The 23429-nt window shown below is 43.1% G+C and overlaps 1 protein-coding gene across 2 annotated transcripts in view; it reads left to right on the top strand.

Moving 5' to 3' along the window:
* PCSK5 (proprotein convertase subtilisin/kexin type 5) overlaps positions 1-23429 on the top strand; it is an 893215-nt gene that overhangs the window by 227835 nt on the left and 641951 nt on the right. For both annotated transcript variants that reach the window (XM_029616187.1, XM_029616196.1), the window contains exon 4: positions 8970-9113. In XM_029616187.1, the coding sequence (XP_029472047.1) occupies positions 8970-9113 (144 nt within the window). The remainder of the gene's footprint in view (positions 1-8969; positions 9114-23429) is intronic.

Genomic DNA, 23429 nt, shown 5'->3' on the forward strand with positions numbered 1-23429 from the left:
CCATTTGGAACAGTCAGAAGCCCATAGACTGTCCACCCAACTTTTACTTTCTTTTGATAAGAATAGGTTGGGTGTTACCGTTGCCAAACAGACACTATCCAGTTGGCTAGCAGATTGCATCTCCTTCTGTTATGCCCAGGCAAGACTGCATCTTGGGGGTCATGTCAAGGCTCATTCTGTCAGAGCTATGGCAGTGTCAGTGACCCACTTGCGAGCAGGTCCCATTGAGGAGATCTGTAAGGCTGTGATGTGGAGTTCTCTCCACACATTAATAACATTTCATTACTGTCTGGACAAGGATGGCCGACACAACAGTAGGTTCGGTCTGTCTGTCCTTCTGAACCTTTTTGAGGTGTAGAACCCAACTCTTCCACCTAGGGCCCGTTGTTTGGGTTCAGGCTGTCTCTCCCTCTGTTATTGGCGGCATCAGTGGTGTTGTGCCCCTTGGCATCTGGTTGGATGTCTGTTGGTCCTTTTTTTTTTCTTGGGTAGCAGCTTGTAGCTAGGGATTCATCCATGTGTGAGGACTACCATCCTGCTTGTTCTCGGAGAAAGCAGAGTTGTTTACCTTTAACAGGTGTTCTCCAAGAATAGCAGGATGTTAGTCCTCACAAAACCCATCTGCCACCCCTTGGAGTTGGGTTTCTCCTATTTTTTATTTTAATCGTAATTCTATGTTAGAAGACTGAAGGGAGACCCTGGGTGGACGCATGGTATAGGGCATGTTGGGCATGCTCAGTGTGCCTAGTCAAAGTTCTAGAAACTTTGACATACGTTTTCCGCATCGGGGCTCCATCTGATGATGTCACTCGTGTGAGGACTAACATCCTGCTGTCCTTGAAGAACACTTGTTACAGGTAGGCAACTCTGTTTTGTTTTGGGTTTTTTTTTAACTTTCATTTTTGAATGTAAGTTTTTCATTTTTAGTGCACACTAACTCAAAATGCATGCTATTTTGAATTAGTGCACACTAAAATTGGAAAGAAAAAAATTAAATTTGGGGTTTTATTTTCATTTTCTCTATTTCATATAGTTGTGGGGTTTTTTTTTTTTTTTTATATGTCATTTCAAGTGAAATCACATCCTGAATAAAAGCTATACTGGCTACCAATCCCCCTACAGAACCTTATTCAAAACTCCGATGCTGATTTTCTAGGCTCCAAAAGGAGATGGCCTTTTTTACTTGAGAAAGAGGCTGTCCCTTTACACTAAGATCTTCAGAAAAACAGATACCAGCTAATGATCTTTCTCAGGCTCAGCACCCACCTTATGAAACTCTGTCCTAGAAGAGTTCTGCTAAATGCGTAGCTACTCCCACTTCAGGAAGCATGCAGAAGCCTAGCAGAAGAGCCAAGCTTTTAAAGCCAAACCCATTACTGCCTCTCCTCTAGGCAGCAACTGAGTCCCACCCCCCATACATACATGCACTAACCTTAAGTTGACTACAAGAAACTGCCTGACACCATTCTGAGTGTCTTCAACATGCTGCTAGCACTTACTGTTTTTCTGAGATGTTTATTTTTGATTAGTCGCTAGTATTTTGCTGAGGTGTTGTTCAAACCCAGTCATAATTATTGATTTCTTTTGAGTTTACTCCTTGCCGTGCATCTTAGTGTTAAGCTGCTAGTGGTCTCCGATTGTACGCTGCTATTCTAATGTGTTGTACCCTGTCTTGGGTGACTTTCTTATTCAAAAAGGCGGGCAATAAATCCAAAGAATAAATGAGGAATAAATAAATAATATGGCCACAGGCTATAATGCCAACTCGCCTCCTTCAGAAATAAATTCCCTCATATTATTTTATAACAGAATGACCCACTTTTCTTCTTTTTGCCTTCACAAAACTTCTTACATTCTTCAATGGGAGTTTGAGATATTTGTCTGCTCCTTTGAATTCTTCCATCTTCTATATCATCTAATATTGGTATTTTATATTGTGGTGGTGGTATTGGTGTTGGGGAAATCCATTGTTGGTACTATGTGTGTCCTTTCTTTGATTTGATCCATAATGGATGAATCCTGTCAGAATGTTATGTTTTTTTTTATTTAATGTGATGAATTCAAAATTGTATGTTATTTTTGGAACCCGTTTTGAGCATTTGCACAGGAAACTGGGATAAATAATGAATAAATAAAATGAACATCTGCACACAGTTCTCAAAATCTCAGCTTGCCGCCACCTTTTTGTTTTTAAACTTTATTCCTTTCTCTGAGCTTTATCCTAGTTTAGTCTTTTGGGCCTCATGTTCAAAGCCATTTACACACACAAGGTTTGGTTTTATGTGCATAAATGGCTCATACAGAATAGTCCAGGGCTCTGTTTGCACAAAAGTGTGCAAGTAAGTTTTACACAAACCTCAGAAAGGTGTTCTGGGAGAAGGCAGGAAGGCAGAATTGGCCCTTGGGCACACACTTCTTGATATTAAAGTATATGCACCTAAGCTGACATGTGTAAGCTTTGCCCTCCGAAGAGGAGGTGTAACTCTGCAAGTTAATCTATGTAAATGCCAGTCCAATCACGCAACATTTTCCAAGCAAACGTAGAGGGTAACTTTCAATCAACCTCGTGCAGCCCATATACGCACGTATGTGGCTATGCAGAGATCCATGAAAGTGTATTATAGCCCATGCCTATCAGCTACACACAAATTATAAAAACACATGCATGTACACTTATGCATGAATACATGCAATGCACTGAAAGCGAGTACTTTTCCTACCAACTATAAAAATATATGCGTGTTAATTTTATGTGCGAAAGTAAAGTGGACCAGTCCTTCTCCAGGTCATCGAGACTCTCCTGATTCTTGAACCTGAATTTTCCCCAGTTCACCCAAACCTCCCACCCAGCCAATAATGCACAATAAAAAAAAGTCTGATCTCATATGCAGAATAATTAGCAGGTATAAAATTATGTGAGCAATTTGTTAAATGTGCACATGCAAGTCTCTTATAAAATAGCAACTTATGTGCAGAACTGTTGGTCCCATTCTGGAAAACCTCTAGACCACCCCTTTTTGCGCATATATTTCAGCATGAAACCTAAAGAACATGTGGACTTTTGATGTTTATAAAATAACGATTACCTGAGTACAGCCTACTTACATGCATATATGCTAATTTTGTGCAAGAAAGTGCTTTGAAAATTCACTCCTTAAGCAGGTACGTTCACATTGAAAATACTGGCTAAAGTCTGCGTGTACATGTAGATTTTAACTCTACTTGCACGGTTATAAAATTAATCTCGTAATGTACAAAGGCATTTTAAATTTTGTAATTTTGCATTTTTTTTTCTAGTATGGCAAACTATTCATAAAAATACCACCATTTGAGTTCCCACTTTGGCTGTTCATGCGATATTCCTACATACATTGATTTAGAACAATACTACAGTATTAATGGTTTTCTGGAAATGGTCAGCACATCCACACCCTTCTTTACTCCTGTCTGTAATGTGGGAGTCCCTAGGTGGAACACTTCTTTCTTTGGCACCACTGTGGGTCAGCCGCTAGATGGCCCTAGGTTCCTGCTTAGAAAGTCAACATCTCTTTGAGCTTTTCCATCCTCTTCCGCTCCTCCCAACCTGGAGGACTGGGATTAGTTGCCTCAGCCTATTTAGTAAAGCTAGTTTAATATTTGGTGTGGTCATTTTGAGTTAGCCTTAGAGGAGTTGAGGATGCTGTTTTTTACTTATCCCTAGTGAGGCCTCCTCGCCTCATCATGAATTTATTTTGGAGGAGGTTTCTCACAGTGCACTCCCTATCAGAAGATCTCCCTCATTTTTTGCAGTGAGAGATTTCTTGGATCCCCTTTTGGGACTCTCACCTAAGAGGTAGAGCCTCACTCTACCTCTTAGGTGAGGCAAATACCAGTGACATTACCCAACAGTCGGGCAGATACAGTACAGTGCGCTCCAGTGGAGCGGGTCAGAAGACGGACGCTCAGTTACGCTGGCGTCCGTTTTCCGAACCCGTGGCTGCCAGCGGGTTTGAGAACTGACGCCGGCAAAATTGAGTGTCGGCTGTCAAACTCGCTGACAGCCACCGCTCCTGTCAAAAAAGAGGCGCTAGGGACGCGCCAGTGTCCCTAGCGCCTCTTTTTACCGTGGGCCCTAATTTGCATAGGCCACCCTCCTGAATCGCGCGCCCAGGAGAGTGGCCTGAGCGGGCGCTCGCCGGCTCTCCCGCGTGTTTTTCTGTATCGGCCTGAGTGTGAGATTTTCGATGGCCAAAATGTATCCTATTTTAGAGGAGACTGCTGTTTAAACCTTGCTCCTTTGAAGAAGATTCCCGCCGGACCCAAAGAACAAGAGCTAAACACCTGTGAGCCCTAATCTATTCCCTAGATGGGGCAAGCACCAGTGAAGCAGCAGTCACACAGATTTTTTACAAGCAAATGTTCAGCTATTGTTTTATGGGAAGGTTTTTGTCAATCTACTCTTCCCCATAAGGGATCTAGGGCTGGGATAGCCTGGTTCCTGATTGCCCAAGACTTTTCCTGCATAAGAAGTCACAAACCAACAAGATCAAGGAGAAGGATTATGATTTTGGAGACTCCCCTGCAGGATCTCCACCCCCTATGGGTCCAGAACACAGGCTGGGTGCCTGGGAATGAACATCTGAACCAAGGTAGCATTTTTCCATGATAAAGTGGATCCTACCCTCCCTAGGATTTCACTGCATTGCTGGGACAGTTTATAAACTGAGAGTAAAAATGGTAAACTAAATCCCAGGAGAGTAAGAGAAAGGATGCCTACCCAGAAAAGAGGCATCTGTAAACATCATAGCTGTATCTTTCCATGCTTGATAAACTGAATGTTACTTTGTCTTTAAAGAATCAGTAAACTTTTATTTTAGCACCCAGCAGATTGTCTTGCCTGTTTGTCCCAGGATCCACCTCTGTCTACACACAGTAAGAGAGGAGCACACCACCACCCAGGCCATAAGCTTAATGCTTCTACCCATAAAAAGGATCCACCCTTGGGACAGAGTGTAATGTACGGGAGAAGCACTAGCCGGAGCGGCCCCGAAGAATAAATAAGTTTGTGTGCCCATGAGACTTAAACCTCCCCCAGCAAAGGGTTACAGTAGCAATAAGATTAGAATCAGGAATAGGAGAAGAATCATATTAATCTAGTAAATAAAATAAATGTTTAAAAACACCCTCGATGGTGTATGGCTTCCTTAAGATATTTCACAGAGTTTCATGGAGGCAGCTCACATGCACTACGCTCATCAGTATTAATATAAGATGATTGACTCACATCTTGTACATGATGCTGGACAAGCTTTGGGGATACTCTAAACGTACAGAAAAAAAGTTTAGCACATGCAACATTTCTTATCAGAGGGAAAGCAAAAATGCCACTTAACACTTCCAAGTAATTTATTTATTCAGTCTTCTATCGTTACTGGAAAAGAGTCATTGTGATTAAAATATCATACCTATCCACTTATCTTTAGATTAGGAATGTTTCTCATAAGCTACAGAGAGTGACATTGTCTTTGACAACACTGCTACTGTTTATGCATTGGTTGGCATAGTTGAGTACAATAAGAACTGGTTGTTTGCAAAGTGTGAAAATGAAGACTGTTTTGCCTACAGCATTTGTTGACTACAGAGGTAGTGAAAAGAGGAAAGGAAGTGTTGATGGCAGCACTAATTAATTTGTAGCTCCTTGCAAGATTTGCACTTTCTAAACTGCTAAAATATTTCAGGGGGAAGGGGAAGCAAATGCTGAAACCAGCTATGGGCTATAGCTACTCTGACACTCATGTTCAACCTTTCATTCTTTATACTGTCCTGTTCTGACTGAGCCAAGCGGCATCAGAGTGATGATAGCAGTGTGTAGGGTTTTTGGGGGGGGGACGGGGACTAATGACATGGTGTGGAACTGCAGGTGAGAACAAGCAGACCATGAATAATAATATGTCCCATTACTGGAGGGAGGTGACACAAGGTAAAGGAGGGGGCTTTCTTTGTACTGCATGTCCTGACAGGGTGATTTGAGTCCAGTTCTACTGAGTTTGCAGTGCCCAAAGGTTGCTGCCATCTAATGGTGGTTCTGTGGTCTTTGTGAAATGAATTGGTGATCTTAATATATGTAACCCATGGGCTGATGATCCTGAATAATGTCCCAGGACAGCCTCTTAAAGTTAAATCTTCCCAAGCTCTTAATTTATCTGAGTGTCCAAGATTTCCTGAGCAGGGGAAAGAAGAATCCTCTAGGCCCCGTGCATTGCTTTGTCAAATCCCAATAATCATCTCTCATGATCATTTAAATGAAAACAGCAGCAATAATATGGAAGCATTGGATGGTTTCCACCATAACATTTACTGATAATTTTGTAGTTGATGGAAAAGTTCTTTACAGCTTTTGTTTCAAATTTATTTCTTGAAATAAATTTGTGATCTTTTCTCATTCAATAAATGTACATTGAATAATGTCCAATTTTAAATTAATAAGTCCAACTTCTCTTTCTTTCCAATTAGTTTAGGTAGTTGGTAAGCTCCCTCCCAGTTGATAGGGAATAGTCTTTTTAAGCAATCTGATCATATTTCACTGACAAATTTCCAATTTCTCCTACCTCACCTGATGGATACCTGTTTTACTCCTTTTTTTTTTTTCCTTGAATCTCATTGAGTTGATGGTGAATCTGAAGATAAGTCAACAAAGTCTCCTCCTCTTACCTTTACTCCTTCCTCCCTCCAAGAATGGATGAAAACCCCTTCCTCCACAACTAATTATAGGCCACCCATGCGCTCTGTCCAAGGGATACCACTCCTCTAGGTGGCATACATTGAGCCCCTGGATGAATACTCAGGCATGTTAGGAAAACAAACAAAACATACGTCTTTAAAGGGAAACCAAAGATGGAGAAAGGAAGGGTGGAAGAGCTTCCTCCTTCAAAACAAAAACGATCTCCAAGAACTCTTAAGTTTAGGGGAAGGCAAATTTACTACTCTTCCTTTACCCAAGCCTCAGCCGTAGAGGTTCAAGGGTCCTTCCCTAGATAAAATGAACAATCCAGGCACAGCATTTCGACATGCGGCCCCTTCAAGGGATAACAAAAAGTACACACAGGAAAATGGTGGCTTCGTTTTATATAGCATGGGAGTGCACCACTTTCAATCTCCCGCATAGGGGGAGCTACAAACCCACACTTATTCTTTCCTAACACCCTCCCCCCCCCCCCCCCCCCCACACACACACAGGTGAAACCAAATACTTCTGGTAGGATCTTGACATGTAATTTCCTGGTGACCAAGCTTCCATATCATGACAAGAAAGGCTACTACCGGGTGCAATGTGTGTTACCTAGGGCATTGGAGGCCAGTGACTTTTTGTTTGGGTGATTCCTGTGGGATACAAATGGCTAGCATTGGAGGAGCTTTCATCTCAACTGCCCTTCTTAAGCAGGCCTCCGTCATGACTGGTAGTGTTGTGCAGGTGGCTATTACAGTTGCCAGAAGGTGACTGGGAAGGTGGGCTGTGGGGAAGGGAGAACACAGCAGAAATTACTTGGCACTGAATAGAATTCTTAGCCAAGATCTATAATATGATGAACACGAAAAGTGCAAATGTAAACGAAGGAAGGTGAGGAAATAATTTAAATCGAAAAGTGATGATCCGGTGAAATCATGAGATTTCTAAATGTCATATTCAAAGTAACATCTTTATTAGTTTTATACTGATATTATCATTGTATCTGTTATAGAGTACTTAAGCCTTAGTCCCTCTTTAAGCATTAAAGTCCCCCGACACGGCCATGTTTCGCCAGTCGGCTTCTTCGAGAAGGACTTCACTAGGATACCGCGTAGAAGCTTCTCGTGATTGCACCGAATCATCAAAAATATTATTACTTTTTGATTTAAATTATTTCCTCACATTTCTTTGTTCATGTTTGCACTTCGGCATGTGAGGCTTCTCCACTCTTGCTATTACTATGGACTTGAAAAGTGTTCATACCTGAGGATGGTCCCTTCAGAGCAGTGGATGCACGTGGACAGGCAGCATGATGAAGCTTGCACTGTTATCTTTGCCCTAGTTTTTCGGTGGCTAGAGAGCTGTATCAATCCTAATCTTTCACAGATGCCAAAATCCGCAGTGCATCAGCAAAAGAATAATAACATACAGCTGCGCATTATCAGCCACAGCCAATCACAGTTAATCAGATCTGTTATGCTATTGCTTTGAGTGTGTTATTTTAACATGTTATACTAATATGTACAAGACTGCTTAGAGTCCATCTGGGTGAATGAGAATGAACTTGGATTCATGCCAACATACCATCCTGAAAATATGTAGATAAGAAATGGGGCAATAGAGCCTCAAATAGCAGCTCATTTTTTTCATGGATATTCTGAGTCCAGTAGTGATCATCTTTGGTTTTGAAGTTAAAAATAAAAATTTAAAAACATCAAATGAAAAAGTATAGGGAAATAACTATAATACGGTAATTGAAATTTTGTGTGTTTTAGTGGTTATTGATATCTCTTGAAGAAGTCTTAGTTTAACATTCTTCCATTGCCAGGTACAGAGTTAAATTGATGGAATAAAGAGATTAATTTGTTAGAGTAAGCTCACATACTACTATCATACAGTAATTTTAATGGTTAGCCTTTCTGGAAGGGTGCCCCTTTCCATGCAGTGCGCCTGCATAATTTGCGTTAATCATTTCTCATACACCTAGCAGACTGTTCCTCGGGAAGCTATTTTCACTTAGATGCTCTGTGGTGGGATTAGTGTGGGTTACTTAACTGTGCTTTTGAAGGAAATTGATGGGCCTTACCATCCTTTTCTGCCATCATATTCTCTGTTGCTATAGAGCGGTGTTTGAGATTTGGCGTGGCTGTTGAGCCAAAATAGGATGGGGAACTAAAGCGCATGCCCCTCACACCTTGCTTTAAGCACCGATAGCAGGTATTCCTAGTTTCTCAATGCATGACTCTCCTTTCCTTCTCTTTAGCACTGCAATGATAATGTCCACCACTGCCAGTCAGATATGAATATCGTAGGAGCTTGGAGGAGAGGCTACACTGGGAAAAATATTGTGGTCACCATCCTAGATGACGGCATCGAGAGAAACCACCCTGATCTGATGCTGAATTATGTGAGTTTTTAGAGGTTCACTTTGCTTTCTTATTTTACTGTGTGTTATAGACAACTGCCTCACGTTTACATGTCTTGTGGAAGGCTATTTCAAAGTTAAAGCATCAGATTTGACAGACATCTAGTCAGAACCTTTTAAAGTAGCACTTCAGCTCATGCAGACTCAAAATACTTCTCTGTATATAGGCCAGATGTACAAAGCATTTCTCCCATAGATTAAAAAAAAATTCTGGGTTAAATCTTGAGTACATTTGACACAGTGCTTAAGTGTATAGTACCGTACTCCCTTAGAAGGGGGAATCATGACAATTATGCTTTTCTATTTGATATATACTAAAGAACTGTCAGTTACTTTTCTGGTAGTTCTGCAGCACCTTCTGAGTCTGTGACCGGCTCAATATGGACTCTGAGAATTGGAGTGTATGCAGCATCCAGAATAAATGGCCCAAATTTCAGAGAGAAAAGCTGCCTTGTATGTGTTTTCTTCTGAAGTAGGTATAGTGTTAAATGCTGCAGAAAGTGCTTGCTTGGGTAAAGTGCTGCCTCAACTCTTAAATTTTTTGGGTAGGTGCTGCCAAAATATAATTCTAAAAACTTGGGGTCGATTTTAAAATGTCCATGTGCCCTTGATTCCTGGCGTGCGCACATGGAAATGGCTATTTTATAACATGCGCATGTGTGGGTGGGTTGGGACTCTCGCAAGCTGGAGGCGGGGGAATTTTAAAAAGCAACATGCGCGATGCGGGTAGGCCTTCCCCTGTTCCCTATACCCCTACCTAACCTTCCTACCTTTTCCCCTGTCCTCCCTAACTCCTACCTATCTACCTTTTTTTTTTTTTTAATTTCCCTGCTACTTCATAGCAGAAGTAAGTTACGCACGCTGGCCAGCTGCCCCTGAGGCATCCCCAAATGTAAGGGGCGAAACTCGGCCAGAGTCGGGCTCGTTTTTAGAATTACGTCTCCATAGAATAAATATTTCTGATCGGACATCTGGCATCTATTCCACTTTGTTACACCTGCGCGCTTCACCAGGACAGGGCCTAATGGCCGCTGTCCCGGCCGGCCTCCGCCCAGACCCCGCCCCTGGCTCGCTCCTTTTTGTTGGCCCGGCATGTCTTTCGGAAATGTGCTCGGCACGCGCAGAGCCCAGTCACACGCATATCCCCTGGTTTTGACGCACGCCGGGCCTTTAAAATTCGGGCGTTAGTTTCACGCCCCAGGATTTTACTGGTTATTCTCAAATAAAATGCCAATTTTTAGGGAAAGTCGAAATTAATTTTGTTCATAAATGAAACGAATGGGCGCATTTATTCAGAAAGTACACCCCCATAAGTTTTGAGACAAAGATCAACAGAACGCAACCTTCAACATCCTATAAACTGAGTATGTTCCTCCTTCGCGCGCACACCCAGGCTGTCCCCTAAGAGAGTGCTCAAACTGTTCCCTGAACTAAAAGTCCTTTGTAGCACTACCCTAGAAATACAAAGGTGGTTTAAGTCTAGTAGGATGACCATATGGCCCAAAGACAATACCTCTGTAGCACCCCCTAATCCTGATTCTTCAGGGTCTCTTGGATTAGGGGGTGCTGCAGAGACAGTGCAAACAGCCTTAGGGACTAAAGGAGTCTGAGACGTCTGACTGGTGAAGCCCCTGGCCAGGACTATTCAGGTCTGATGAGCTTTTGATTTGATTTTATAATCACCAAGTTAGTGTTAGAGTCCAGTGCCTAACAACTTTATTATTATTATTATTTTTTTTTGTTGTAAATAAAGGATGTGTTGCTGAGAAATGGCAGCTTTATTGGGAGTATGGAAGGGTAAAGAGGAACATAAAAGGAAGGAAAATATTCCCAGCGGGCCACAAAAACAGTCCATGGATCCCTCCCTATGTGGCAGAGAGTTGGCCTGGACATGTTCTTCTTGAACTGGAAGTCTAGGTTTTGCAGGGAGGATTGGCATTTTGGAGGGACTGAGCCCATCTGACAGACTGCAAGTAAGCCATATCACAACTTCACCCCCTTCACACACACACAAAAATAAAAATACAATTAAAAATTAAAACAGAGGCTGGCTGTGTAGCAGTGCTGCATGCTGTCATATGGAAGATTTGATTTGCTTCCTGGGTCAGGTGGGATGAGGCTCAGGATGCTAAGAAGGCAGCATTTGTGGGGGGGGGGCAGTGTCCCAGTCATAGTACAACAGTGACACCTAGTGGTCAGACCTAGGGACCCATGGGGGCAGGGTTCTGGAAGGAGCCCTGGTACATGGCCCGTGGCTGAGGATCACTGCTCTTATGATTGAGAGGGGATATAAAATGGTAGCAAATGAAGACTGAGAGGTGCGGTTGCCCAAGAAAGGCTGGATCTGAATGAGCACGAGGCAAGTACCAGGCAAAAATCCCCCAAAGAAAACCCAGTATAACACAGACCTGAGTTTAAAATAGCATGAAAAAGTTATGGGAAGGAGAATTGCATTGAATTTTTTGAGGGTTGGCACAGATGAGGTCTACAAAAAGGATGGAAACTAAATAAAAAGTGGCATTATTTTTCTGGATGAGGTAAGGTAGGAAATTTCCTGTCATTTCCCAAATTTTGGTCCATTTCTTTCATTTTTCTTGTTTTGTTTTTTTTTTTTTTTCGAGAGGCAGAACTGGTCAAAAAATTGCCAACAAATTAATTGAGGGAGGGTAAAGCTCTAAAGGGTCTTTCCTAAAATTGCTAATAATTGCAAAGATGAATTGGCATTTTGGTGAAAAAAAAAAATCACTTTTAAAAGCTGTAAACAAAACGCTGGAGCTGTGCAAGAAGTTGTGATATGAAAGTTAAAACAAATGTCTGTTTAAGATGATATCCACAAAATGATTGCAGATCTCAAATGACTTTTACTTACTGGGTGAAAAGCGCATTTCTTAAATAGAAATGTCTTTGTGATTAGCATTTTATTTATAAACATGGACATTTTGTACAATTTTACTGGTAATATTGAGGACAACAAATAAGCCAGCTTTTATTGAAAATCAAATATACATTTCCTCATTTTTAAATCAAAATTTTAAAATCATTTTAGAAGGAAATTTAGTGTTCGGTAAGCATCTTGCATGTAACCAGGCCCCACATCAATGCTGATGTAATTAAATCAGTATGTGACTAACTTTTTTCCCCCTAAAGATACATAATATAAATTGCTAAAATTAGTGCTTGAGTCATTGTCCAATCTTCTAAGATATTTTTTATAACAGGAATGTATCAAAGACTAAAATATACTAGTTTGCCAGTCTCCTCAAAAATGTAAAAAGGTAAAATCTAGGTGGTGCAGCTTTTTTGCCTCAAACATAACTCATAGTTAAATACTTGCCCCATCAAAATTGCACAAGAATGTAATTTACCATATAGATCTGTAAAAATGTCTCTGCATTAGACAATTGTGCAAAAATGCCACTGTTGGGTCTACATGATGTTTGAAATGGTACAAATGTTGCCTAAGACAGAATTTGCTGCAGATCTGCATTCTTTTTTTTTTTCCTAAAGCTTAGAAATAAAGGCCCGCAAATAAACTGTCAGCCCTGCCTTTTTATTGGAGTAACTTTTAATACATTTGTGACTAGCCTTCAGGAGCTCAGATGCATTCAGTCAGTCCAACAGAAAGGTGTCACCCATGGGTTACTTGTTGACCTTTATTTTTCACGTATCCAAGTGGACTCACATGGAAGCCCTACAACTTTTATCCCTAATGCGTAAATCTGGCCCTACACCTTGCGGTAACATAAACCTGTTTGATCCTATGAAGACCTATCATTCCCATCCCTGTACACAGTGTTATTGGATCTGTGTGCTCATGCAAGTGGCCAAATGTATTGTAATCTTACATTGATTGTTGCCATTGACTTCAGTACCCTCAACTATGCACAGCTGTCCATGTTCCATCCCGCTTCTTCCCCCTCCCCAACACGCGTGTATTCCCACATACCGCTTTGTCCCCTCCCCAACATGCATGTGCTGCCACCTACACATGCATTTGCAACTTTTCTTTTTCCCTCCAAGTTGCGTATATTACATTGGTTGAAACCTTTATTAACTTTCAAGGACTTCCGTACTGTATTGCAAACTCTAATTTTCTCAAACCTGGACTACGATAGCCCCTTATTACTCGGTCTTCCCACATGTAATGGGTTTAAGAGACAATTATTACAAAATGCCACAGCAAGACTTTTTTTTTTTAGGAACTAAGAAATTTGATCCCACTATACCTTTGCTGATTTAACTGCACTGGCTGCCAGTCAATCCTGAATCTATTTTAAAGTATTAACGTTAATATTCAAAATCATTAATTCCAGTAACACTGGTTTGATAGGCATGACATTACAATCGTACACATCTCAGCAAACACTAAGGGGGTCATTTTCTAATGGGATCGCACCTGAAAAGGGACTTTTCACACGTGAAAAGTCCCTTTTCGCATGCAATACCTAGATCGGGGAGGAGTCGGGGCAGCCCTGGGGCGGACGTGGCGGAGACATCGTTGGCGGCGAAAAGTTAAGAACCCTTGTCGCCACCAGTAATGCACCCAAAAGCACCACCTTTCAGGGTGGCGCTACTGGTTTGTGAAAGCCGGCAGCGATAACACCGCGGTGGTGCGATCGCTGCCGGCTTTCGCAGGCCCGCCCCCCCCCCCCCCCGCTTCGCCCCCCGGTACCATGTGATTCTCAGAGGCCTGCGATTTTAGAAAATCCAGGCCTAAGTTCTCAAAATAAAGGACTACTGACTGTCCCCACGATTTGACGCGAGTAAGAGATCGTGCATTTTCCATACTGGGACCAAAACTTTGGAATTCCCTACCTGAGATGTTACGATTGATACCAGAAAGAAAGAGATTTAAATGCGATCTAAAAACACGGCTATTCAAAAATGCTTATAATCTAACTTAAAAATATCAGAATGTAGAGAACTACAATAACAAGAAAGACATGAGATACTAACTGAGGCATGAGGAATAAATTTAACAAGAGAAAAGAATCTCAAGACAACGTACTGACTAATATGTAAAATTTGTTAGATTATCTTATTGTTCTGTACTTTTCACCTTATGTCCTAGATCTTTAGTTAATATGTATTGGAATTTCATGTCTAAATAAAAATAAATAAATACAAATAAAACCTTTTTTTTTTTTTAAAGTTATCAAGGCAGAATTTTCCCAAAGCTAATCACCTTGCTGCGATGATGACAGTAATTCTTAAATGCTGGCTTTGTGCTGTAGTGGTTAGAAACCAGATCATTTGAGGTAGTTGTGGTACTTGGTTTTGAACAAAGATAGGATTAGAATGAAAAACTTGCCATGTCAACACAGCACATGCTGCCACATCAATTAAGTGGAGCCACACAAACTAGCAGCTGTTTGCACTACTTCTTTCAGCAGGAAGAATATAGAGAAACTGTAAACAGATAAATAAAAAAAATGCTGATCTCTCCGTCTACAGAGATAAGTTAGTCTTTTTCTTTTTCAACAGGAAAAATATCATCGTATAGCAAGCATCCTTGATTACATAAATTGGACGGAGCTTTGATCTGGTTGATGCAACTTCTCAATGGGTCATAAATACATTATTCTTCCTACTTACAAAACTTGACCACTGCTCGCACCTTGAATACTGTGTGCAATTCTGGTCACCATATCTCTAAAAGGATATAGCTGCACTGAAGAAAATGCAGAGAAGGGTGACCAAAATGATAAGGGGCATGTCTTATGATTCCTGCCCGTAGAGTTTCCCCCGCAAGCAGGCCTCTTACCTCCTGTGCTGTGTTCCCGATGCGGCCCGGAGGCCGCCGACTTCAAAACCGCGCTTCGCGGCAGTCGGGACCTGCCGCCAACCTGCCGCACCCACGCGGCTGGACCACCGCGTTTCCGACCTCCTACACGGCCAAGAGGTGTGCCGCGAGTCATCTGGCTTCAGCAGCAGGGAACCGCGGACTTTAGTTCTCTTCGCGGCCTGGAGGCCGCTCCCAATGCCGTCCTGCTTAGAGTTTCCGGCCTGCTTCTCCTTCTGTTTCCTGTGCGGTGGTTGCCACTGTCCATGGTGCTGCTCCTCTTTTTCCTGCTTCTAGGTGCTGGCGCGTGACTCTTCATTATATTTAAAGGGCCTGTGGCCAGATATGCCCCGGGCCCCACCTGATGATAGCTTCCTATCTCAGCCCTATAAGAGGGTCTTACATTGGAGTTTCCTGCTGCTGGAAGTCTCGTCTTCCAGCGCTCCATCAGGTCTTCGTTCCTTGTTCTTTGTTGGAGCTCCTTGTCCTTTCTTGCTTCCTGAGTCTTCGTGGGTTCCTGATGTTCCATGTCTTCATGTCTGAGGTTCCTAGTCCAGGCTTCCTGATGTTTCGCTTCCTGATGGTCCACTTCCTGATGTTCCGTGGTTCCGCTCCTCCTTTGCTCGTTCTGAGTCCTCCTGGCCTTCCTGCTCCTTTGGTTCTCCAGATGACATCTTGCTGGGGTAAATCCGTGTCGTCTGTTCCTGTTTTCGTCATTGGAGTTTTGTCTCAGCTAGATTCCCTTCCTGCACTTTTCCCGGTCTCCGCGTGGTCTGTGACAGCCGCTTTAGGTTGTGTAGGGCACGCATTGGGACAGGGTAGTCCGTGATCAGCCCATTGGGACCGCCCGTGTCGGTGGACTGTGTAGGGCTCCCTGAGAGACAGTGCCAATGTCTGAACCTTCCAAGCTCCTCGTCCACGTCCAGAGTCTTCCAAGCTCCTCGTCCACGTCCAGAGTCTTCCAAGCTCCTCGTCCACGTCCAGAGTCTTCTGTGTCACAAGGCCTCCGTCTGCCCTCATCCTCAGTCCGCCTGCTGCTTCTTGCCGATACCCAGCAGCAGGTCCGAAAGGGCTGGGAACTGTCAGAGGACTGTTCAGTAACCAACATAGTGTTGGCTTTCCAGAAGCATGCAGGTCCGACAGAGGGTCAGACTTTGCCTTCACTCATGCTGGGATAAGTCTCGCCTACCCTCGGCGCTGTTTTGGAGTCTTCTGGGGTTGTGCCGAGGCCCAAGGGCACACAATCCCCTCAAATGTGATCGCTCTCCTAGCATTCTCATAACAGAATGAAACAGCTGCTCTATGAGGAAAGGCTAAAGAAGTTAGGCTGTTCAATTTGGAGAAGAGACAACTGAGGGGTAGGGATGTGCATTTGTTTGCAATGAAATAGGAAATAAAGATGATATTTCCTATTTTGTTGCATTTCGGGGGGGCTGATGAAACGATAGGAAAATCCACGAAATTTTGTGTGTTTTTCTTATCGTTTTTTAGGGGAGGAGGAAGAAAGGGCACATTAAAAAAAACAAACCCCAAAACCCCAAACCCACCCCAACCCTTCAAATTTAATTGCAACGCCCGACCCCCCTTCCCCCGAAAGACTTGCCAAAGGTCCCTGTGGTACAGCAGAGTCCCGGGAGCAATCTTCCCTTCTCGAGCCGTCGGCTGCCACTAATCAAAATGACACCGGTGGCCCTTTGCCCTTACTATGTGACACGGGTTATCGGTGCCATTGGTCAGCCCCTGTCACTTGGTAGGAGCAATGGATGGCCCGTGCCATTTTTTAAGATGGAGCCGGCCGGCCGTCCATTGCGCCTACCATGTGACAGGGGCCGACCAATGGCACTAATAGCCCCTGTCACAAGGTTAGGGCAAAGGGCCACCAGCGCCATTTTGATTACTGGCAGCTGGCCCAAGAGGGGGAGATCGCTCCAAGGAACCCTGCTGGACCACCAGGGACTTTCAGCAAGTTTTAGGGGGGTTGTAATTAATTAAATTTAAAGGGTTGGGGAAGGTTTGGGATTTTCGTTTCTGGGCAGTCGAAAAAAAATCGGCCTGAACCGCGGGAAAACAAAATTTCCCGTGGCGGGCCGATAACGAAGGCCGAACCATAAGGTTCGGCCGAATCACATCTCTACTGAGGGGGGGATTTGATAGAGGTCTTTAAAATCATGAGGGGTCTAGAACAGGTAAATGTGAATCAGTTATTTACTTTTTTAGATAATAGAAGGACTTAGGGGGCACTCCATGAAGTTAGCAAGTAGCACATTTAAATTAACTGAAGAAAATTCTTTTTCATTCAGTGCACAATTAAGCTCTGGAATTTGTTGCCAGAGGATGTGGTTAGTGCAGTTAGTGTAGCTGGGTTTAAAAAAGGTTTGGATAAGTTCTTGGAGAAGTCCATTAACTGCTATTAATCAAGTTGTCATAGAGAAAAGCCACTGCTATTACTGGCATCAGTAGCATGGGATCTACTTAATGTTTGGCTATTTGCCTGGATTGGCCACAGTTGGAAACAAGATGATGGGCTTGATGGACCCTTGGTCTGACCCAGTATGGCATATCTTCTGTTCTTATATTCTTATGCAAACCTTTAGTTACACAGTTACATAGCATAACTAAAATGGTTGTTTAATGATAGATGACCTTTTACTAAATTACAGTTCAAACCACTGAGATTAATATATTGTCTATTTTTTAGATGCATTTAAGGCAATTTAGGGCCATATTTAAGCATAGGGCAAAAGTCCTTTAGTTGTAAAATGGAGGGAGGAGATTTTTTTATTTTTTTTTTACATGTTCGGCTTAGAACATTTATACTTTAGGTCAATGCCTCACTTTTTAACATTTCCCAGACAAAGTGATTTTCTACAGCATATTTTTATGCAGTTTTCTAATGCATGGTGATTTTAAGAGAGACCTGAAAGCTGCAGTTGAAAAAGGAAGGGCTTTTGGGGCAAATATTTTAACTGAGTTTTAAGCTTTGGGCAAAGAAGTGTACAACTTTAATTTTGCCTTTTTCTATTTTTTTTTAAAGCACATTTTGAGGAGGCAGTGTTCATCCATCGGTCCTTATGTGCCTGTGGCCGTCTGTCCACCTGTGTACTGAACAGTGAAACAGACTGAGCAGCATGGGAGGCACAAAAAATGCATTTGGAATTTGTATGTACTCCAGAATGGAATACACATCTCCTAGTCTGTTTTCAGTTCTGAAAAACTATATAGGCAAATCAGTGGTTTCTTATCTCTTCTTGTATGTTTTCACCCTCTGAAGAAAAGAGAGTGACGAGGAAAGTGTTCAATGTTTTTCCTCTCTGTAGTCTCTGCCCCAGTTTCTTCTCAGCATCAGGGGCTCAAGTGAGAGATCAAAGGTCATTTTTGCTTCCATGCTCCTGGGTTCTTCTTGCACCAGAAAGGGTTGAGGGAGAGAAAAGTTATGATATCTTAAAGCTTTTAGGGTTACTCGAAAGCTTTTTGCAACAGCCCAGTAAAATAAACACACACCATCACTATAGATGTTCAAAACATAAAAACTTTTTACTGGTAAGATTTTATTGTAGGGGAAAAAAATAGTGCACTTCAGTACAGCCAATCCAGGATACAGGTACTTGCCAGGTACTTGTGACTTGGATTGGCCACTGTTGGAAACAGGATGCTGGGTTTTATGAACCCTCGGTCTGACCCAGTTTGGCATCTTAGGTTCTTATGTAAAATAAAAGTTCCAAAGATATACAGTCTCAGTCAGTAGTGAATCTGCACAACCTGGCAGTAGGTACTCTTACAAGGGAACCTCCTGGGGCACTTCTCTTACTGGTACCTATGACCTGGATGCAGTAGATTGGAACCAGATGCTCCTTAGTGGACCAGGACAGAGGAGCCTCTACTGATTCCTTTTCTCAGACAGCAAGTTTGGCAGTCATCCCTCTGACTCCAGCTATATAACCCCACTCTCTTTACCCACCTGAGTCAGTCTTCATGGACCTCTCAACTCTCTCTCCTTGAGATCACCTCTGTTTCTTCAAGAACTTTCAGTGATCCCCCCTTGAATCACAAGATAAGATCTTCCTAGTCCTGAAGGCCTGGGAATTCTGACCTTGAGCCCCAGCCACCTTCCCAACCTGGAAGAATGACTTCTCCCTTGAAAGGAGAGACCTGAAGAAGAACTCTGAACCATAAAGGCTTAGTTGTTGTGTTAAACTCAACACATCCCACTTGAGGAGTGTCAAACACCTTCATCGCTCCTCTCTCTGACTTCATAATTAGGGTCTGAGTCTCTGAGGCCTATTAGTAAGGGATATTTTGTGAACCCCTTACATCTCTGATTGTAGATTTTTAATATAGATCCAAAACATGGATATTTAGTGAGATTGGCTAAGTAGAAAAAGTTTACTAAATAAAATTGTGTGCAAAGGTTTTAGGCACCTCCAACCAAATTTCAGGTTTCGGTGAATCTGTGAACAGGAGCTGGCTTAACCTCTACATGGTACACAGTTAAACTCAACTGCTGCATTTTTAATGCAAAATTACTGTTCATTTGCTGCTAACAGATTGAAAATAAAATAATGAATATGGTGTGTGCAAAGGTTTGGACACCATTTCCGAAAGTGCTTTTTAATATACCTCCTTTGGCAGAAATAACAGCTTCCAAATGTTGCCTGTAGTTAGCTAAGAGTCTTTCTCTTCTTGCTTTTGGAATTTTTTTTACCACTGTTGCAGAACTACTCTAGCTCAGAAACAGTTTTATGTCTTCTTGCATTCACTGCATGTTTTACATCTCCCCACGGATCTCCAAAACCTTCATCTTTCCTGCAAGTAGTTCATCGTTGATTTTGAGATGTCGGGTTACTGTCGCCAGTTATAGGGTTAACCCCCAGGGCAGGAATAGGCTGTGAAGACAGGATCTTCTGCCTGACCTGCCACCTCCCCCTCTGGTTGAGCTGTCAGGTTCTGGTAGCCAGCAGGACTTCACTGGAGGTGCTGGCACAGAGGATAGAAGGCATCAACTAAGAGCAGGGCTGGAACATGACAAGAACACAAGGGTGCCCACAAAACCAGACAAAACAACATACAAGACGACAAAAAGGCCAGCACATACAAGAACCAGACAAGGCCAAGAAGTAGACAGGAACAAAGCAAAAACAGAACATACAACAAGAATCACAAACAGAATCAGAGGGCCACAATAAATGGGCCAAGTACAGGAGAGAGAACAAAATAAGAATACAAGGCTAAGAATGCCAAAGGGCCACGGCAAGGCTAAAGTTAGACCCAGGCTGAGGTGAGGAACTTGCAGGGAGGCAGGCTTAAAGGGTATGGCAGTGCTGAATCATGCTGCAACCATGGCTGCCAGCAGGACCTCCAAGATATAGGGCTTGGAGGACTGAGCAGCCAAGACCATGGCCCACTGAGGTCCCCCTGCTGGCAGAAAGTCAGCATTGCACACAGGTATCCTCCCAGGGATGTTTCAGATGTTTTGCTGAAATATCCAACATTTTTTTTCAGCTTCAATTTCTTTACTAATTGTGGAACGTTAGCTTCTAGGATATGTTGATGTCAGTTGAGTCCATTCTTCCTTTTATATGCCCAGGGATGGTAACTTTCAAATGGGTGCACAGGCACACGTGTACACGTGTGTGGGCATGCACCCAGAGATACTGCCGTTTTATAACATGTACACATACTACACAATATTTTGGGTATGTTATAAAATAGCCTAGTCACTTATGTGAGAACCCAGTTTTGCAAGTGGCATGCACAACCACATAAAGTGAGGTATGAGTTGTGCAAGTGAGGGTATTTTGTAACAGACATGCGTCCACCCCATGACCAGTTTCACCAGTTCATCCACCAGTTCACTCAGTCTAGAGGTAGGTCCTCCAAACCCCCCTGGTTCTTTAGCCTGCATACCCCCCAGTTTTTTGGTTTTTTTTTTTTAACTTACACCTCCTCCAAAGCAGAAGTCAATGTACGTGCCACCGGACCTGGGCACATGCCCAGGTGCATAGGTACTTGCTTGCACATCTCTTGGTCCTGCCCATACAATGCCCACACCACGCCCCTTTTTCATTCAAAATGAGATATTTGCATATTGGGAGCTTTTAATTGGGTGGACACGCACATGTCCTACATTCACGCCCATCTCCTGATTTTGGCTTGCGCTCGGCTTTTTAAATTACCCATAATGTTTCTTCTGCTACGGATTACCACTCAACCCCAAAGCAATAATAGATTCACCCCCATGGTTAACAATTTGCAAGGTATTCTTTTCTTCACATGCTTCACATTTTTCTTCTGCAGATGTATCTTGTGTGGTTGTGGCCAAGCAGCTCAGTTTTTCTATTATCAGTTCAAAGTAATTTGTTCCAGAAAGTTTCAGGTTTTGCACACTTTGGTGAAGAGGTCATACCTCAGTTTCATGATCTTCTGGGGTTCATTACCCTTAAGGCCCTAGTTTAACTTTATGCTAATAAATGGAAGAGTTGCCATTCTTTACAACCCCTCCCTTTGAGGAAGCTGGGATGAGCGCCCCCCTGGTGAAGAAATAAAAGCAGCTTGAAGCCGTGCAAGTTGTGGGAACAGGGCAGCTTTGGTTTTGGAGTTAGGAGTCAGGAGTTTCTGCCTCAGTTGTTTTTGGAGCCACCTTCTGGACTCAGGCACCACCTGCCTACAAGTCCTGGGTAAAGATTGATCGAGCTGCCTTTGCAGTCCACACCTTGGCTGCTGAATAGGCTTCTGGGTTGTAAGAAGCCTTGTGAGACCCCCTGGGTGTTGCCTGGAGAGAGGTCACGGGGAAACCTTTCTCCTGGGGGCTCAGGTTAGGGATGACCTGCCCTTCTGCACCCTCCTGGAGGATGACATGATGGAGGTAGCTTCTGGAGATCTTTGGACATCAGAGAGCAGCGCTTATTGATAGCTGCTCCTGCTTCCCCTCTGCTGGCTCTCCTGTGCAACAGAAACTGCACGGGGCTCTGTAGGCTTGTGAGACCTGCTGGCCCCTGTGCAGTTCAGATTGCGCAGAGGGAGGCTGGCAAAGAAGGAAGACTTGGTGAGCCTGTTCCCAGACTTTTGCTGTTCAGGGGTTGGGGATGGAGTGGGGAAAAGGACAGATGAATGTGCCACAATGTGTAGGGGGGAAGAGGGAAGGGAAGGTAATGGTGGAAGGAGAGGGAAGGTGATGCCCAGGGTGGGGGGAAACGGAAGATTAATGATGTCAGTGGGGGAGAGGAGAGGAGTGGGGAAAGAGGGAAGGAGGTGGTGATGCTGTGGGGTGAATGAAGAGGGAAAGTGATGATGATGATGATGTGATGGGATGGGGAAGAGGTGGTGGAAGGTGGTGATGATACCAGGAGTTGGGGAGAGGGAGGGAGGGAGAAGAAAGGTGTTGATGCAAGGGGTGGGGGGAAGGTGTTAGGAGATGGAAGGTGGTAATGCCAGGGAATGGGGGAGAGTGGTGGAAGGAAAGGGATGGTGGTGGTGTTGATGCTAGGTTTGAGGAGATGGAGAGAGAAGGTGATGATTATGCCAAGGATTGAGGGAGAGGGAAGGTGATGATGATGCCAGGGGGCACAGGGATAGGGAAGATGATGTCAGGGGAAAGGCTTGATTATGATGCTGGGGGAAGAGGGAAGGGAGAAGGTGCCTAAGAGGAGAGAAAAGAGAAGAGAAAGTGATGACGGGGAAGTGGGTGGTGTGTCACAACGAAGTGACCCCTGTGCCAGGTGTCCCACGAAACAAAAAAGGTTGGGAACCACTGATCTAACCAATCTGAACAACCTGGAGCAATTCTTCCAGGAAGAATGGGCAAAAATCACTCCCACAAAGTGTGCAAAGGTGGTAGAAACTTATCCCAACGGCCTTCAAGCTGTTATTGCAGTAAAAGGTGGTTTTACCAAGTACTAGTCTGAATGGGTTGAATACTTATGCAAGCAGCATTTTTTTTCGGTTTTTAATTTTATTTTACAAAAAATGCAGAGAAATAATGAATTGTAACTTTGAAAATTTACTTTAAAAGCATATTGGTTTACAATAAACATACTGTCTGGAACAGTCCGTGTAAGTGTCATTTGTAATCCACACATCTGACTTTTTACTGGGTTGAATACTTTTGTAAGCCACTGTATATAGACATCCTCTGCTTTGGAAGAGTGAATTATCTGCATTTTCAAATGCTCAGGCAGCTGCTGTTTAGAGGAGCCCCTGGTTGTTGAAAATAGAACGACAATCACAACCTGAGAGGATAGAAATGTCAAGATTTCAGCTATGGAACTTTAACCTGATTAAAGGCCTAACGAGTCAATCAACATTTTCTGCCTTAACCTTTTTTTTTTAAAGGAATAATGAATCAATTGGAAGGGTTCACAACCTTTTGCACATGCTATGCTCACTGTTTTATTATTTTCAATCTGTAAAAATTAGGAAATAGTAATTTTGCATTAAAAGTAACAGAAGGGTGTGTTTAACTTTTGTACCATGAAGAGGCTGTCAGCTTCTGTACACTTACAGACCGATGCAATATCGGC

Source organism: Rhinatrema bivittatum, chromosome 1 (genome assembly GCF_901001135.1).
Source record: "Rhinatrema bivittatum chromosome 1, aRhiBiv1.1, whole genome shotgun sequence".
In the NCBI taxonomy this organism is placed as follows: Eukaryota; Metazoa; Chordata; class Amphibia; order Gymnophiona; family Rhinatrematidae; genus Rhinatrema; species Rhinatrema bivittatum.